We start from the raw sequence: 19325 nt of genomic DNA, 5'->3' as shown, positions 1-19325 counted from the left end.
GCCTGGAGGGGACCCATCTGTCCGTCTTCTCCGCGGCGAGAAAGCGGGGGGGCGGGGGCGGCGTGGCGGGTTTGCCCAGCGATCGGAGTAGGAGGAGGGGGACAGGAGGAGGAGGCGCGGGCGTCTCCAGCGGACTCCCCAATCGGGACTCGGCGCGCGGGGGGGGAGCGTTTGTGTGTGTATATGTGGGTGTGAGTGTAAGCAAGGGAGCGTGCGGGAGAGAGGGGGGGAGAGAAGGAAGGAGGGGGAGGCTGGGGCGGTGGGTGTGCAAACTGGCGGAGTCCCCCTCGCATTTATTCGCACAAGATGGCGATGGAGGGGCGAGCGACCCCGTCTCCGGTTTGCGCGCACGTCTAAAAAAGCAAAAGGAACAAGGCAGAACCCACCGCAGCCGCCGCCAAGCAACCGAGCCGGGGCTCCGGACGCCTCCCGCTCGCTTCTCCCCATGGCGCAACTGGGCTGGCTGCTGCTGCTGCTGACCTTGACCACGGTGGAAGGTAAGACCCCAAGCCTCGGCTCTCCCCAGATCGCTCCCTTCCCCCCGGGAAAGGCTCCCAGGGAGGAAGGGGCGCCGCGCTAAGACTCCGACTCGAGGGCGCACAGGAGCCGGGGAAGCGCACGGGGCGCCCGCAGGCTGCGCGCAAAGCAAACGGGAAAGGAGGAGAGTGCGAAGCCCCGATGGAGGAGGGGGTTGGAAGGTTAAAGACGGAACCCCGGCCGGGAAAAGGTCCCCCAGGCCAAGCCAACTGCCGCGGCCGGGAAAGGAAGAACGGCCGCTCGGCCGCTTAAACCCTTGGCGAGCCGCGCGCCCTTCCCTCTCCAGCGCGCCCCCTCCGTGGGTGATGGCTCCAAACAGGTGTATGCGCGGAGGGAGGCGGCGGGGGCGACGGCTACTAGCGAGGGCTGGATGCGGCCAGAGCCGCTGAGCTCAGAGCAGAAGTGGCCCAAGACCGGCCAGGCGGCCAAGCGGCTCTATGGCGGTTAGCGCGCGCCAAGCAGACGGGCCCCGGGGGCGCCTAGTTTGAAAGCGTTGAATAGCGGGGCGCGGGGTCTTTGGAGCAAATTCGCGCGAAAGCGACGCCTAAGTGCAGTTGGAAGTGGCTGCCTTTCTTTTGTCTGGGGAGATTCTCAGTCATCCAGGGTTTGGGGTTTTTCCCTCAAGAAGTGACTGTTTGGTTTTTCTTTGAAGCCCTTTCACTCCTCACCCAAGAAGCTTCTTCAATTCTCTTGAACAGGAAGAAGCTTCTTGGATGAAAAGCGAAAATATTTTTAATTAAAGTCCATTTGTTATTTGGGGGGATATTGCCTTTGGAGAGTTCTCCGTCCTCCAGGCAGTGGCTGTGCCAAAGGGGCTTTTTCCAGAGGCAACTGGACTTTCTGAGGTTTCTTTTCTTTTTCTTTGAAGACCTTTCACTCCTCATCCGAAAAGCTTCTTCGGCTCTGACTGCATGATGGGGATAGATTGGTGGTGAAATCTGCTTACCTTCCCTATCAGTTTGGAAGTGCATGTTTCATGCACATGTGCTTTTTCACCCTCTGTGCATACACAGAAGGTTTTGAGCATGCACAGAGGATTTAAAAAAGAGAAAATGGTGACATTTGGGCCGGTGGACAGAGCCTCGTACTGCTACTGGTTCTCCAAACCACCGGCAGCTACTGTTACTGGTATGCCTGAACCGGTAGCATTTCACCCCTGGAATAGATATCTAGCTTCAGTCAGAGCTGAAGAAGCTGCTTGGAGGAGAAGTGAAACGTCTTCAGACAAAAAGAAAAGAAAAACCAGAAAGTCCAGTTGCCTCTTGAAAAAGTATCTTTGGGGTTAGTTGCTTTGCGATCCAGGAAGGAGATCCGTGACTGATCCAGCCGCGTTGCAGAAACTGTGCAAGAGAATAACTCTGGGTGAGCAGCAAAGGGCTGATGCTGTGTAAGAAAAAAAATGCTATTAGAAAGTGGCTTTGGAAAGAAAAATAAATCCCCAAACAACAAGACCACAAACAAAATGCTTTGTTTGTTTACAAGATGGCAGGGGCTCTGCCTCAGCTCTTCGCCCTGCCTCAGATCAATTTCCTGGTGAATGCAATCGGAACAGCTGTTTCCCAGCAGTCTTCAAATGTGCCTTCCAGATGTTAGGGCTTTGACTCTCATTATGGCTGGCAAGCCAAGATCGCAGTGGCAGCCTCAGTGACTAGACGGAAGAGCTTCCATGTGAAAAGGCAGTATACTTTTGGCTGTAAAAGGCTGAGCACAGTGCTTGAGAGAAGCACAAAAGCCCCCTTGAAGCAGATTCAGTGGCTCAATTGTCTTTCCAAATCTGTTGCTCTCTAGTTGTGTATGGACCAGTCATGTGTGGACTACATTTCCCATCAACCTACTTAGTGGTGAAAGGAGTTTTCATCTAAGCATATCTGGAAGACTCTGAGTTGGACAGAGTTAACCCTGTAATGTTAGTTTGATGGATATATAAAGCAAGTCAGTAAGGTTCTTTTGAAGTTCTTTGTTGCAATATCACCTCTGGAGGTTATTGGATTTTTGTCAGTCTTGAAGGGCAGAAAAGATGGAGCTTGTGTCAACAAAACTCTTGGTAATTCATAACTTTTAGGGCCCATATGACGCTCTCGGAAAGTTCAGTTGCTAGATGATCTTCAAAACTTCTAAATGTGACATTATGGAACAGAATAGAACAGAACAGAATCTTTATTGGCCAAGTGTGATTGGACACACAAGGATTTTATCTTTGGTGCAGATGCTCTCAGTGTACATAAAAAGAAAAGATGAATTCATCAAGAATCATGAGGTACAACACTTAATAATCATAGGGTACAAATAAGTAGTCAGGAAACAATCAATATTAATATAAATCGTAAGGATACAAGCAACAAGTTACAGTCATACAGTATATAAGTGGGAGGAGATGGGTAATAGAAACAATGAGAAGACTAATAATAATAGTAATGCAGCCTTAGCGAATAGTTTGACAGTGGCGAGGGAATTATTTGTTTAGCAGAGTGATGGCATTTGGGGAAAAAACTGTTCTTGTCTAGTTGCCTTGGTGTGCAGTGCTCTGTAGCAAGGTTTTGAGGGTAGGAGTTGAAACAGTTTGTGTCCAAGATGCGAGGGGTCAGTCAATATTTTCACAGCCCTCTTTTTAACTCGTGCAGTATACAGGTCCTCAATGGAAGGCAGGTTGGCAGCAATTGTTTTTTCTGCAGTTCTGATTATCCTCTGAAGTCTGTGTTGGTCTTGCTGGGTTGCAGAAACGAATCAGACAGTTATAGAAGTGCAGATGATTGACTCAATAATTTCTCTGTAGAACTGTAGAGAGAGTTGGTGATGAAACATAGAGCATCGGTTTTTGGCACGAGTTGGTGAAAGATACATTGTCTTGACTTGCAGCTGCTTTCATATCTCACGTTTAGAGGGCAAAGCTGCTTCTAATGTGTAGATTCCAACACAAAGGAACTTGTGAGAGAGTCTGAAGATGTATTGTAAAATGTACTGTATTATCTGAGCGCAGCCCCAAATTTGGCAACTTGTGGACTTCAACTCCCAGTTCTTCAAGCTGGCTGGTGAAACCTGGAGGTGATGTCGACAAGTCTTTCAGTTGCCATGTTAGGGTCCCCCAGATCTGGCCTGTTGCTTAACAGCCTCCTGGTAGTCACTGGTATGATGGCCTCTGGCATGGACATGAAACCTCCATAGAAGCTGGTCTTCTGGATCTTCAATATTCATGTTGATGGACTATCCGGTCTGGCCTCATTTACATTTTCATGGATTTCTCTCAAACTATGAAACCAACATGTATGGTTGGGTTTATTCCTGGTTATAGGTTCTGTAATTAGATTTATTTTTAAAGTGATCTATGGATTTGGGGGGAAAGGAGAGCAGTGATGTCTGTTGTCTTGGGTAGAACATTAGGTGCTCAAGGATAAGTTTCCAATTATCTAGATTCCTCAAAGGGCCGGGGAACTGAATTTCATGGCCACACCCTGGAGAACGAGAGAAACAGAAAAATTTCAGGTTCTTTTCGGGAGCTTCTCCATTGTGGTCCATACAGGAAAGGAAATGGAGAATTGCAGGTTTTCTCCATGATTCTTACATTTTATTTTATATTTATATATTTATTTATATATACATTTATTCATTTATTTATATTTATATTTATATTTTATTTTCATTTTCATTTTTTGTCAAACATGTACAAGATGGTAGGTATTGGCATAAACATAAATATTATGAGTCTGCGGAGAGGGGCGGCATATAAATCTAAATAATAAATAAATAAACAAACAAACAAACAAATAAATAAATAAATAAATTAGCAATGTAGGTTCAGATAAATTAGGCAATAGGACAGTAGGACATGGACGGTAGGCAAAATGGTGAGCTTATGCACACCCCTTACAGATCTCTTAGAAACTGGGAGAGGTCGATAGTAGACGGTCTAAGGTTAAAGATTTTGGGGTTTGGGGAAGAAACCACAGAGTCAGGTACTGCATTCTAAGCATTGATCACTCTGTTGCTGAAGTCGTATTTTCTGCAATAGAATTTGGAATGGTTTACATTAAGATTGAATCTATTGCAGGCTCATGTATTGTTGCAGTTGAAGCTGAAGTATTCATTAACCAGTAGGACATTGTGGTAGAGAATTTTATGAACTACATTTAGATCAGATCAAAGGCGACGTAACTCTAAGCTATCTAAGCCCAAAATTTCAAATTGGTGGAATAAGGTATTCTGTTGTGAGCAGAGGAGTGGAGGACTCTTCTTGTGAAAATTTTTTGGACTCTCTCAATTGTATTGATATCCGATATGCAATACGGAATCCTGACAGGTGAGCTGTATTCAAGAATTGATCTAGCAAATGTTTTGCATTCTCTGATTATTTGTAGTTTGTTAATCTAACTGGTACAGGTAGTCCTTGATTTACAACTACAATTGAGCCCAGAATTTATGTTGCTAAATGAGAAGTTTGTTAAGTGGGTTTTCTCTCAGATCATGACTTTTTTCGCCACCTTTATTAAGGGAATAGAATGCAGTTGTTAGATGGGATGGGATGGAATAGAATAGAATAGAATAGAATATTCTAATAGACAAGGATGGAAATTAATCAAGGAGAAATTCAACCTAGAACTCAGGAGAAATTTCCTGACAGTGAGAACAATCCGTTAATGGAATGGATTGACTCCAGAAGTTGTGGATGCTCCATCATTGGAGGTTTTTAAGAGGGGATTGGACCGCCATTTGTCTGTCATGGTATAGAGCAGGGGTCAGCAACCTGTGGCTCTGGAGCCGCATGTGGCTTTTTCATTCCCTTTGCTGCAGCTCCCTCTCGCCGGTTGGCACCACCATTTTGAGAGGAGCTTCCGGCTGGGGTGGGGGTAAGCAGGGCGCATCAGGAGGAGACTCTATGGCAAGAGGTGGATTTTCTGGTCCGCTCCACAATTGATAGGTAGTTCAGTTAGGAAAGGTAGAGGAAAAAGGATACCGCGCTAGGAGGATACTCTATGGTGGAGGATCCGGACTTCTGATCAGTAGAGGAAAAAAGACAACATGCTAGGAGGAGACTCTATGGTGGAGGAACTGGGCTTCCAGTCTGCAGAAGAAAAAGGATGCCACACTAGGAGACTTTATGGTGGAGGAACTGGGCTTCCAGTGGGCTCCAGAATTGAATGGGGGGCTTGTGGTTAGCCTCTTTGTGCCTCTTTCAGTCTTTAAGGTTGCTGACCCATGGTATGGAGTCTTATGCTTAGGAAGGAAGTTAGACAAAGTCCCTTCTTCTGTTATTCAGATTTCTGATTCCTTTGAGTGGACACTAAGTGACCTGTCATAAGCAGTGTTCCCTCTAATTTTTTGGGGGGGTGGGCGGAAAAGTATAGTGTCTGAGCGGCAGTCCTTCCCTTCGGAGAGGGGCAGCATACAAATCTAATAAATAAATAAACAAACAAACAAACAAACAAAACCCACCCTATTTTGCCTCAGAGAATTTCAAAATAAAATACTGTACTGTGTGTCTATAACAGTGAGCTCATAATAAGGCAACTCTTTCAATATCAAAATGCTACTTAAATAGTTGAGCTAGTTTCAAACTAGATTTTGATTTTCTTTCTCTCTTCCTTACTCCCATTCTTTTTCTTTCTCTTTTCCTTCCTCTCTTTTTTCTATCTGTTTCTCTCTCTTCCTCTCTCTCTCCTTCCCTCTCACTCTTTCCCTCTCGGCTTCTGGGCAGGTTTGGAAAACTCTGAGTTGATGATGATTTTTAAGTGAGTGATTGCTCACTGCTCAGCTTAGAGGGAACTATGGTCATAAGTTGAGGACTACTTGTACCATTTCCCCGCTTCCCATATGGCCCTGTTTCTGAAGTCAATCAGAGCAGAGCTCAATTCAAGGTCTTCCTTACTTACTTATCATTTTTTAAAGGCTAATTATCAGCTGGTGTCCAGCGTCATATCATTGAAGTAAGTTTTAGTGTGGTTAATCGTTCACAGATATAACAAGTGTGGCAGTGTCATCATGCAGCCCTTCTGACGTGTGCCTGAGATTATTATGTGTAATTATGGCAGCTTTCATGTGCTGATACCACTGCATACTGTAGCATCATTATACAGGTGTTCAAATATTCCAGGGGCTGCCACAAAGAAGAGGGAGTCAGGCTATTCTCCAAAACACCTGAAGGCAGGACAAGAAGCAATGGGTGGAAACTAATCAGGGAAAGATCCAACCTAGAATTAAGGAGAAATTTCCTGACAGTTAGAACAATTAATCTGTGGGACGGACTGCCTTCAGAAATTGTGAATGCTCCAACACTGGATATTTCAAATGGTTATCCAAGAAGTTGGATAACCATCTGTGTGAAGTGATATAGGGTATCCTGCCAAACAGGGGGCTGGAGTAGAAGACCTCCCAGGTCCCTTCTAACACTGATTCTATTATTCTATTGTACTGTATATGCTGATTCTGTAAAACTCTTAGAGAGGGCTGTAAAAGCACTATGAAACAGTCTAAATACTATTGCTATTGCTATTCATCCAAGGGCATGGGGTAAGGTATCATCAGTATGCGGATGATACCCAGTTGTACATCTCTACCCTATGTCCAGTCAACGAAGCACTGGAAGTGCTGTTGGGGTCTGGATGGGTGTCAACAGACTCAAACTCAACCCTGATAAGATGGAGTGGTTGTGGGTTTTGCCTCCCAAGGACAATTCCATCTGTCTGTCCATTACCCTGGGAGGGGAATCATTAACCCCCTCAGAGAGAGTCTGCAACTTGGGCGTCCTCCTCGATCCACAGCTCACATTAAACATCTTTCAGCTGTGGCGAGGGGGGCGTTTGCCCAGCTCCGCCTGGTGCACCAGTTGCGGCCCTATTTGGACTGGGAGTCATTGCTCACAGTCACTCATGCCCTCATTACCTAGAGGCTCGACTACTGTAACGCTCTCTACATGGGGCTACCTTTGAAAAGTGTTCGGAAACTTTAGATCGTGGAGAATGCAGCTGCGAGAGCAATCATGGGCTTCCCTAGGTATGCCCATGTTACACCAACACTCCGCAGTCTGTATTGGCTGCCAATCAGTTTCCGGTCACAATTCAAAGTGTTGGTTATGACCTATAAAGCCCTTCATGGCATCGGACCAGAATATCTCCGGGACCATCTTCTGCCGCACGAATCCCAGCGACCGATTAGGTCCCACAGAGTTGGCCTTCTCCGGGTCCTGTCGACCAAGCAATGTCGGTTGGCGGGACCCAGGGGAAGAGCCTTCTCTGTGGTGGCCCTGACCATCTGGAACCAGCTCCCCCCAGAGATTACAATTGCCCCCATCCTCCTTGCCTTTCGTAAACTCCTTAAAACCCACCTCTGTCATCACGCATGAGGGAACTGAGATATTCCTTCCCCTTCTCAGGCCTATAGAATTTATGCATGGTATGTTTGTGTGTATGTTTGGTTTTAATAAGGGTTTTTAGTCATTTTTAATATTAGATTTGTTTCATGTTATTTTATTGTTATTGTTAGCCGCCCCGAGTCTGCGGAGAGGGGCGGCATACAAATCAAATCAAATCAAATCAATAAACTAACAAACAAACAAATAAATAAATAAATATTCTAATGCTATTCTATTTGTTTTTTCCTAAATGCCATCATTCTGCTAAACGAAGAATACCTATGGGACCGTCTTCTGTCGCACGAATCCCAGTGACCAGTCAGGTCCCACAAAGTCAGCCTTCTCCAGGTCCCGTCAACTAGACCAGTGTTTCCCAACCTTGGTAACTTGAAGATATTTGGACTTCAACTCCCAGAATTCCCCAGCCAGCATTCACTGGCTGAGGAATTCTGGGTGTTGAAGTCCAAATATCTTCAAGTTGCCAAGGTTGGGAAACACTGAACTAGACAATATCGCTTGGCAGGGCCTAGGGGATGAGCTTTCTCTGTGGGGGCCCCAGCCCTCTGGAATCAGCTCCTCCCAGAGATTCATACTGCCTAAACCCTCCTTGTCTTTCGTAAGACCCTTAAGACTCATTTATGCTGCCAGGCTTAAGACTACTAGATTCTTGCCCCCTGGCCAATGAATGTGCTGAGAGAACGTTGATTGAATGGGAATGGCTGCATTACTATTACTATTAGTCTTCTCATCGTTTCTATCGCCCATCTCCTCCCACTTATGACTGTATGACTCTAACTTGTGGCTTGTATCCTTACAATTTATATTAATATTGATTGTTTCCTGATTGCTTATTTGTACCCTATGACAATCACTAAGTGTTCTACCTCATGATTCTTGATAAATGTATCTTTTCTTTTATATACATTGAGAGCCTATACACCAAAGACAAATTCCTTCTGGGTCCAATCACATTTGGCCAATAAAGAATTCTGTTCTGCTCTGCTCTGCTCTAGTCTAGTCTATTCTAGTCTATTCTAGTCTATTTAAATGGACTTTAAAGATTGCCATGTATACTAAAAGATATTGGAAACATGATTCCCAAAGAGGCCTACAAAGGTGAAAAACAGATAAAATACCAATGGCCATTTGTTGACATGACATGGTCCTTCAGTGATAAGGGTTTTATGATAAGGGCATTCCTCAAGTTATGACTCAATGACCAAGGTTACAGCAGTGCTGATGGAAGGGACTTAGTGACATGTCCTTGAAGCTTGATAAGACTTTCTGAAAAACAGGCTTGGGTTACCAAGGAAAACATTTGAGAAGCGCAAACCGAAAGCCAGTCAGATTCCAAAGTGGAAGGTTTACATTTTAACAGAGTACAAATAGTAAAGAACAGACCAGACCATGTTATGTCTAAGCAAAATATACTTTACATGCACTGCAAAAACACACACCAAATTGGGCTTCCCTATTAGCTTTCCCCAAGGCCAGGTTTAAAAAAATAATAATTCTGGAACACGACCAAGGTGAGAATCACGTGGAAAAAGTTAATCCATTTAACCTTATTAACTCTATCTAATCTACACTGCTCAAAAAAAATAAAGGGAACACTTAAACAAGACAATATAACTCGGAGTAAATCTAACTTCTGTGAAATCAAACTGTCCACTTAGGAAGCAACACTGATTGACAATCAATTTCACATGTCAGCACATTCAACTTTGTACAGAACAAAGTATTCAATGAGAATATTTCCTTCATTCAGATCTAGGATGTGTTATTTGAGTGTTCCCTTTGGTTTTTTGAGCAATATACAGTGGTACCTCTACCTAAGAATGCCTCAACTTACAAACTTTTCTAGATAAGAACCGGGTGTTCAAGATTTTTTTGCCTCAACTCAAGAACCATTTTCCACTTAGAAACCCAAGCCTCCGAAACTGTAACTGGAAAAGGCAGGTAGAAGCCTCCGTAGGGCCTCTCTAGGAATCTCCTGGGAGGAAACAGGGCCGGAAAAAGCGGGGAGACACCTCCGTGGGGCCTCTCTAAGAATCTCCTGGGAGGAAACAGGGCCAGAAAAGGTGGGGAAAAGGCTCCTATGGGAAAAATTGCTTCTTCTTACAAACTTTTCTACTTAAGAACCTGGTCACGGAATGAATTAAGTTCGTAAGTAGAGGTACCACTGTATTTTACAAATGAATGAGTAAAGATTAGCCCAGCAGCCTTAAGAACAAGAGGTCTTGTGGACCTCATGATCCCAAAGTTATACAGTTAGTCCTTGACTTACAGAAGTTCATTTAATGACCCTTCTAAGTTACAACAGCACTGAAATTACAGCCGACTGATGAGCAAAGTCAATGAAGAAGCCACATTTAACATTTAACAACCAGGTTACCAACTTATCAACTGCTGTGATTCACAACTGCAGCAAGACAAAAAAGGGCATAAAATGAAGCAAAACTCACTTAACGACCATCTCGGTTAGCAACATAAATTCTGGGCTCAATTGTGGTCATAACTCAAGAACTCCTTGTATAGAGGGAGCAATGGGCCTCTTCAAGCATGCTAGGCTTGTCCATACCCACATTTCCTGCTGCCTCTTAATAGCATCTTAGCTGAGCTTAGCTTACCTTGAAAGTTAAAGCAGAGTTGATCCTGGTTAGTTTTGGGAGAGTGGGAGGAACTATGAACGAATCCCAGGCCTGAAAGCTGAAAGTTGGAGAAATTGCATGCGTTGGAAGAAATTACCATCTGGATTCAGTTCCAAGTGGGGAGAAAGATGCTGGAAACATGGAGAGTGCTTGAAAAGATGGTTTAATGGGGGACAGGATCTCATGATTTTGAGGTTCTGAGCAAAAAGGCACATGGGTGTGTGTGACAGAGAATTTATAGCCTCTGTTGGGCTTTTAATATGAGGTTGTACTCTGATTGGTTGTCAGACTCCCATTGATCTATGCAGAGGTAACATTGTAGGTTGTCTTTTGAATCCCAGGCTTGGTTGACTCTTGCTGGGTGATGATATACTATGGCTCTGCCTGAAGGAGGTAGATCTTTATTATGTGGAATAGACTGGCTTGGGCGAGAAATTTTGGATATAATATTGAATTGGAACAATGGAATGAAGTGTGGGAAGTTAATTACAAACTTACAATGGCAGTGGCCTATAAGGAGAATGTACAGTGGTACCTCGAGATACGAGTTTAATTCGTTCCGGACTTGCGCTCTTAAGTCGAGCAGCTCTTATCTCGAACGACTTTTCCCCATAGGAATTAATGTAAATAATTTTAATTGGTTCCAGCCCTCAAAAAACTCACAAAGTTAGTCTAAATTATGCAAAAAGACATTGCAAGAATAAATGTAACTTTACTTATTAATAAGATGATAAGCTGAGAGCTTTCCTTCCCTTCCTCTTTTTACCCAAAACAATCAACATGGCAAACTTTTATTTTTATTCATTAAACTGTAGTTATTTATTCAACTTCACTGCCACCCAATCCTGTAGAGGGAGGAAAGAAGGGAGGAAGGAAAAGGAAAGCAAGAAATGGAGGGAGGAAAGGAAGGAAGGAAAGAAAGGAAGGAAGGAAGAAAGAAAGGAAGAAAGAAAGGGTGAAGGGACAGGAACAGAGGAAGGAAGCAAGGAAACTTATGAAAGGGGAGAGTAACTTCACTGCCACCCAATCCTGTAGAGGGAGGAAAGAAGGGAGGAAGGAAAAGGAAAGCAAGAAATAGAGGAAGGGAAGGTAAAAGAGAGAAAGAAAAAGAGCAAGAAAGAAAGCAAGCAAGAGAGAAAGAAAGAAAATGAAAGAGAAATAAAAATAGAGAGGGAGAATGAAAGAAATGGAAGGAGGGAAGGAAGGAGAGAAAGCAAGAGAAAAAAAGAAAGCAAGAGAAAGAAAGAAAGAAAGAAAGAGAAAGAAAGAAAGAAAGAAAGAAAGAAAGAGAAAAGAATGAAAGAGCAAGAGAGAAAAAGAAAGAGAGAGAGAAAGAAAGAAAGAAAGAAAGAAAAAAAGGCAACTTCAAAGAAAGGCTCACTGAGCATCTCTCACTCTCTCTCTCTTTCTATCCCTCTCTCTTTCTCTCCCCCCTCTCCCCCCCTTTCCCTCTCTCTTTCTCTCTCTCCCTCTCTCTTTCTCTCCCCCCTTTCCCTCTCCCCCCCCAGGCCGGCAGCGATGTTTTAAAACAGCCGCGCCGTTTGCGAGCTAACTCCTGAGGTGCGGAAGTTCGCCTTTGGCGTTTGGGCCACTCGGAATGTGAAATTCAAAACAGCGTTCGGATCCCCCCACCCCCAGCAGAAGCCAAGGACCCCCAGAGTGGGGCGGCAGGGGAGGCGACCGCCTCTCCACTCACCAAGTGCCGGGATACGAGCCGAGAAGAGCCGGGCTGGCTTACTTTCCTTCCTTCCCGCGCTGATGCAGAGCCACTCGAACAAAGCGTCACGCCCCCCTGACGCTTTTGGCGGCAAAAGAGCCCAGCGTCGCTTCGGAAGCCGCCGAAAGCATCAGAGGGGCGCGACGCTTTGTTCGAGTGGCTCTGCATCAGCGCGGGAAGGAAGGAAAGTAAGCCAGCCCGGCTCTTCTCGGCTCGTATCGCGGAGAGGGGCGGCATACAAATCCAAGTAATAAATAAAATAAAATAAAAAAATGTCTCTCCTCTCCCAGCTCTTATCTCGAGTAGCTCTTAAGTCGAGCAGCTCTTATGTCGGGGTTCCACTGTATATGAAATGTTTTACCAATGGCATCTGCCACCAGTGAGGTTAGCCAAAATGCTTCCAAACCTGTCCCCAGAATGTTGGAAATGCAGTTACAAATCTGGAACATCTTACCACATGTGGTGGACTTTTTCACATGCAAGGAAATTCTGGCAAAAAGTTAGGGAGTAGTTGGAAGGAATGATGGGGTATAAAATTCAAATGAAACCAGGACTGTATTTATTGGGAATATTGAATTTGAAAATGGTAAAAGATAAACAGTATTTAACTCTTCACATACTGCAGCCAGAATTACTTTTGCACAATACTGGAAGCAAAAAAAGGTTCCTCCAGATGAAATGGTGATTAGTAATATTTTAGAATGTGTTGAAATGGATAGGATGACTATGGAATTAAAAGAAAAAGAGAACCCTATTAAAGAAGCCTTAACAGCTATCCAAAACAAACACAAGCCCCCCAAATATATCCTAGATCTAACCAACCACTGTCTGACTAATACATATTTCATCTATAATGAACAAAGATATAAACAGATAGAGGGAGCCCCCATGGGATCACCCCTCTCACCTGTCATCGCCAACCTCTATATGGAATATTTTGAAAATACAGTAATGCATTAGAGCAATCTAAACACAAACCTAAACTTTGGCTGAGATATGTTGATGATACTTTTGTAATTTGGCCACATGGAAGGGAAAAACTAGACCAGCATTTCCCAACCGGTGTGCGGCAGCACACTAGTGTGCCGCGAGACACCGTCAGGTGTGCCGCGGCGAGAGGCGGCAGAGGAGAGTGGGCGGATCGGGCGGGCAATGGGGCAGGGCGGAGAAGCCAGGGGCGCGTTTGGCCAGAGGCACCTACTGCCGCACCTCCCTGCCCCTGCCTCCCCACGGTGCCTCCGGCCAAACGCTCCCCTGGCTTCTCCGCCCTGCCCCATTGCCCGCCCGATCCGCCCACTCTCCTCCGCCGCCGCCTCCTGCCTTGGGGCGAGCAATCCGGGAGTCCGGGCCTGTGTGGCTTTGCGCCATGAAGAGAAAACGGCCGACTTTTCCCTGCTGCCGTTTTCTCTTCATGGCGCAAAGCCACACAGTCCCGGACTCCTGGATCGCTCGCTTCTCCGGTCAGCAAAGCCATCTGCCCAGGAAAGCGCCGCGCTGGCCGGAGAAGCGAGCGATCCGGGAGTCCGGGACTGTGTGGCTTTCGGCCGGGCTAACGGGAGGCGGCGCGAGGCCGGGCGCTGGGGACGTCTGGGAGGGCGAGGAGGCTGATGGCTGCTGCGCACTCCACTCTCTCTCCGGCTCTCTCTCGCTCTTTCTTTTTCTCTCTGTTGCTGGCGTGGTGAACGAGAGAGAAAGAGAGAGAGAGAAAAAGGAGGGGAGAGAGAATGAGAGAAAGAAAGCAAGAGAAAGAGAGGGAAAGAAAGCAAGAGAGAGAGAGAAAGAAAGGGGGGAAGGAGAGAGAGGGAAAGACATAGAGGGAGGGAAGGAGGGAGAGAGAAAGAGAGCAAAAAAGAAAGGAAGAAAGAAAGAAAGAAAGAGGGATGGAGAGAAAGAAGGGAAGGAAGGAAGAGAGAGAAAGAGGGAGGGAGAAATAGAGTGAAATGGAGGAAGAGATATTTTTTTTGTCCAAACTTTTCTTTAGACCCCCCGCCCCCCCCTTCAGTGTTCCCCAGAATTTTGAAAACATGAATAATGTGCCGCAGTTCAAAAAAGGTTGGGAAACACTGAACTAGACAATTTCCTCACACATCTCAACAGCCTACACCCCAAAATACAATTTACTATGGAAACAGAAGTCAATGATCAACTTCCCTTTCTAGATGTACTAATCTATAAAAAACCCAATGGCACCCTAGGACACACCATCTACCAAAAGAAAACCCATACCAACCGTTATCTAAATGCACACTCCCACCACCACCCCGCACAAATCACCTCAGTAGCCAAAACTCTCATCACCAGAACCAAACGCCTAGCTGACCAAGAGCACTTAAAAACTGAATTGAACAAACTCAAAGATGTATTAATTTCTAATGGATTCGAAAGGAAAACAATCACAAACCTAATCAAAAAAGAGACCCCCCCAAAAAATCAAGATCAAGAACAGGACAATGGTACCACCCTTCTCCCTTACATCAAGGGCACCACTGAAAAAATTAGTAAAATCCTGCACAAACATAATATCAAAACTTCATTTGTCACTAACCAAAAAATATTAAACATCCTAAGGAACCCAAACGATAAAATCCGACTAGAACACCAAGGAATCTATGAAATCCCTTGCAAAACATGTGCAGCCACATACATTGGACAAACCAATCGAAGAGTAAGCCAACGCATTACAGAACATGAGAATGCAGTTAAAAAAGAAGAAAAGACTTCCTCCCTTGTCCAGCACATTAAAAAAACAGGGCACGAAATTGACTTTGAAAAAACTAAATTACTTTCCAAAACAGAAAATTTATACAGAAGAATTACTAGAGAAGCTATAGAGATTGAGAAACGCCCCCTATGCATGAATAAAAGAGATGATACATCCCGCCTACCAGAGATTTGGAAACCAGCCTTAAACAAAAAAACATATCAGAATAATCACCATATCAATCTTTCAAGTAAGTGTGATTCCACCAACCAATCAAATCACTAAAACATAGTCACCCAATCTATTTGCTACATTCAAACCAAATCTCCACCCCCAACACTATATATAAGGAAGAAATGGCAGTTACAAACATTCCATATTTACAGCAACACGAAGCTTAAAACTTCAGCCTGATGATGGTGAATGTGATTTCACCGAAACGTCGCATAGACATGCAAAATATTACACAGGGCAAAACCCGAACTCAGAACAATCTACATATATATATATATGTGTGTGTGTGTGTGTGTGTGTGTGTGTGTGTGTGTATATACACACACACACACACACACATGCACAAATACACAAAATACTGTAAAATATATTGTATAGTGTTCTTAAAGTTTATATCTGTATGTATTCTGTATTTGTTCAATTCAATTTTTGTCTTTTTATTTTTTTACTTTTATTTATTTTTCTTTGGGGGTTTTTGCATTTGTATTTTTTATTTGGTTTTTTTTTAACATTGGACAATTAATAAAAACTTTTTTATTTTTTATTTTAAAAAGACTGACTTAGGCCTTGATGATTGATTGACAAAAGTGTTGGGGGGATGAGTTTCTTCCTCCCTTTGAAGGGAAATATGCTGCCCTTTTAATATTTTCTAAAATATCTCACTTTCCTATGAGAGGGGTGGCTGCTAACTTCCTACATGTGAAAGGAGACCCTGGGAAACCCCAACCCTCTCTTTGCTAAGAAAATTGCATGGATGTGTCTACAAATGTCATGCTCCACTCAAAAGCAGTTTTTAATTCTCTCCTTGCCTGAAAAAGCTGTTTCACTGTCTCAGGATTTGCACTATCATAAAGTAATGTTCCATTTACAGTTGAAAGGCTGTAATTATGCAAAGTGGAAAGACTGCTTAGTCACGATGATTAAGCTACAACCTGATTGGTTTACAATTGTATAAACAGTAATGCAACTTTGCATAGGTGTGGTCCATGGTTAGTTTTGTAGTGGTTCGTAATGGTTAGTATTCTGTAGTGAGTGGTGGGGTTGGATAGTATTGTGTCCTGTAACATAGAAAATAGAGAATACAGTTTTGCTACAAAGAAGAGTAAAACTTCTTCAAAAGAATTCCTGCTACATTGTCTTCATTCTTCAAAGTCTCCAGTTCCTGGTAATTTTTCTGCATCTAACCAATAAGCTTCTGAACAGCGACTCTGAACCACTGCCTTATTGCCATGGCCTTGAGAATAGATTTCTCTTAGATTTGTCTCAAGGACTTTTGGCAAGTGTGGGGTTTTTTTATTTTGAAAGATGCTGTGTTAAGATATTTTGGTGCAAGGAATGCAAGGTTTCGATTTTACTGCCTTCTGTGTATTTCTTGGTGGAAGGTGGCTGCAAAAAGTTTAAGATGTTTCAGACAAACCACTTAGCAAAGAGCTGATTTCCTGACAGAACAATTCATCAGTGGAGCAACGTACAGTGGTACTTCACGAACTTAATTCATTCCATGACCTGGTTCTTAAATAGAAAAGTTTGTAAGAAGCAGCAATTTTTCCCATAGGAATCCATGTAAAAGCAAATAATGTGTGCGTTTGGGGAAACCACAGGGAGGGTGGAGGCCCTGTTTCCTCCCAGGAGATTCCTAGAGAGGCCCACGGAGGCTTCTCCCTGACTTTTCTGGCCCTGTTTCCTCCCAGGAGATTCCTAGAGGGGCCCCACAGAGGCTTCTCCCTGCATTTTCCAGCCCTGTTCCTCCCAGGAGATTCTTAGAGAGACCCCACGGAGGCTTCTCCCTGCCTTTTCCGGTTACAGTTTTGGTGGCTCGGGTTTGTAAGTGGAAACTGGTTCTTGAGAAGAGGCAAAAAAAATCTTGAACACCCGGTTCTCATCTAGAAATACAAAAACATGTAGAAATCTAAAAGTTAAAATACATTTCTAAAACCCCAATTTCTTAAAACCAATCATCCACATTCATTTTATCATACATATAAATTCATTCATCGGCCAGGGCTAGATGTTAAAATTCGTGGCCATAAGCCTGCTGGCAAAGATGAGTTTTTAAGGCCTTGCAGAAGTCGGGGAGATTTGGGGCAGTACAAATCTCTGGGGGAGTTGATTCCAAAGGGCTGGGGCCACCACAGAGAAGGCTCTTCCTCTAGGCCCCGCCAGACGGCATTGCCTGGCTGATGGGACCTGGAGAAGGCCGACTCTGTGGGACCTGACTTGCTGCTGGGATACATGAGGCAGAAGACGGTCCCGTAAGTAATCTGATCCGAATTACGCTCTGAGACCAATCAGCAGCAAATGCAGCTCGCCGAGTGCTGGAGAAGCATGGGCATATCCTGCCATGCTGCTTGTGTTGGCATGCTCTGCCTCCCACTGATCAGCTGGTCTTCGGGGTCCCTGATGCACATACATGCTTGTCCACACATACACATGCACATTTTTCAGCTTGGGTATGCGCATGTGCATAGCTTGGACACTCTACGTTTTTTTTCTCTGTGCATTCACCAAAGCCAAGTTTCCGGTTCTGCGCATGCTTTGCCATCTTGGTTTCAGACTGGCAGAGGCACCGCTGGCCAGTGCATCGCTGTTTCCATGGCAGGTAGATGTAAACAGCCCACAGGCCGGATCCAGGCCTTGAGTTTGACACCCCTGTCCTAGGTATTGTTTATACATCTCAGCATTGGCTAGAATCACGAGGCCTACAAGCAGTAATGGGCAGCCATTTTTTTTACTGCCACACTGTGGGTGTGGCTTATTTTGTGGGTGTGGCCTAATGGTAATGTGACTGGGTGGGAGTGGCTTGCCGGCCATGTGATCTGGTGGGAGTGACTTGAACGATCATCATCATTCAGGTGAACTGTTAAGTCCTCGACTTACAACATTACCAGTGTTGCTTGCGGGGGTGACAATTTGCTTCGCGTTTCCCACGCTCTCCTTCCTGTGTCGCAACCCCCCACCTAAGGCTGGGTAGCTAGGCGAACGGGTGCTGCCAGAAGTATAAATGCTGCCAGCGCTGCTTCCATCCACGCCTTCTGCTTGCACCTCAGGTGGGAGGTGGCTGCGTGAGGCTGGAGGGGAGCCGGGCAGGAGAAGTCTGAGACCAGGAAGGAGGAAAGAGGAAAAAAGCAATGAGCGCAGACACAGCAGCAACAGCAGCAGGGAAAAAAACAGGAGCCAAGCTGAGACCAGTAATCCAGGAAGTGACAGCCGCCAATCAGCTGGAGCTGCACACGCATCTTCATTTCCGCTGGTGGAACTGTGTTCCACCCCGTCCGGCCTGCTGCCCACCCCTGCCTACAAGATAAGAATGTCTGCAGCTGAGGGCTGAACACTGGGGTCTTTGGCGGTCTCTGGGCTTGGCTGTCTTCTTGCAAATGTTTCATTACCCTTCTTGGTAACATTATCAGTGCTAGAAGAGAGTGGAGTGTACAGAGAGGAAGCAGAGGAGGAGTACGAGGTCCTGGATGCTCTCTGAGCTTGATTGTTTCCTTGCAGACATTTCACTACCCAACTAGGTAACATCACCAGTGTTACAAAGGAGTGGGGTGTTGGGATTTTTTAAATTTTTTGGCACTGTGCACGCACACCTGCGGCACGGCCATGCGGTGCAGGAGGAAACGAACCAGCAGCACAGTAAGTTAGAAGCCACAACTGAACCATAAGATTCAAGCAACAGCATTATAATCATAAGAAGATAAGGAGATAGTTAATAGGAAGGACAAGAAGAAGGATAGTAAGACAGCCGTACTACGTTTTTTGGGGAATAAGGCGTTTAACAGAGTGGTGGTAAATAGTGATAGGTCATTATCACAGTCGTTGTAAAAATAGATTCATCATACAACATTAGCTACAACCAATGGTGGTCTGCTGCTGGTGCAGGCCACTCTATAGAGTGGTAGTAAAATCAAGGATGCATGCGTAGCTGCACGTGACCGGCAGGCATGTACCATGACCCATGTAAGATTTGGCTTCTGCACATGTGCAGGAAGCAAAATCCCATGTAAGGACACTTGCCCACATGAGATTTCAGCGATTTTCACCTTTTTTTGCTTCTACACATGCGCAGAAACAAAGAAATCAGCAAAAATCACTGAAATCTCGCACGCATGAGCAAATTTGACTTCTGCACATGCACAGGAAGCC

At 44.8% G+C, this 19325-nt stretch overlaps 1 protein-coding gene across 2 annotated transcripts in view; it reads left to right on the top strand.

The window, feature by feature from the left end:
- The first annotated feature begins 286 nt into the window (after positions 1–286).
- IGDCC4 (immunoglobulin superfamily DCC subclass member 4) overlaps positions 287–19325 on the top strand; it is a 127019-nt gene continuing 107980 nt past the window's right edge. For both annotated transcript variants that reach the window (XM_070762163.1, XM_070762161.1), the window contains exon 1: positions 287–497. In XM_070762163.1, coding sequence (XP_070618264.1) covers positions 446–497 — 52 coding nt within the window. In that variant the 5' untranslated portion in view covers positions 287–445. The remainder of the gene's footprint in view (positions 498–19325) is intronic.

This window comes from Erythrolamprus reginae, chromosome 10 (assembly GCF_031021105.1).
Source record: "Erythrolamprus reginae isolate rEryReg1 chromosome 10, rEryReg1.hap1, whole genome shotgun sequence".
Classification (NCBI taxonomy): domain Eukaryota; kingdom Metazoa; phylum Chordata; class Lepidosauria; order Squamata; family Dipsadidae; genus Erythrolamprus; species Erythrolamprus reginae.
The sequence above is the reverse complement of the archived record's forward strand: the minus strand, read 5'-3'. Positions and strand labels throughout refer to the sequence as shown.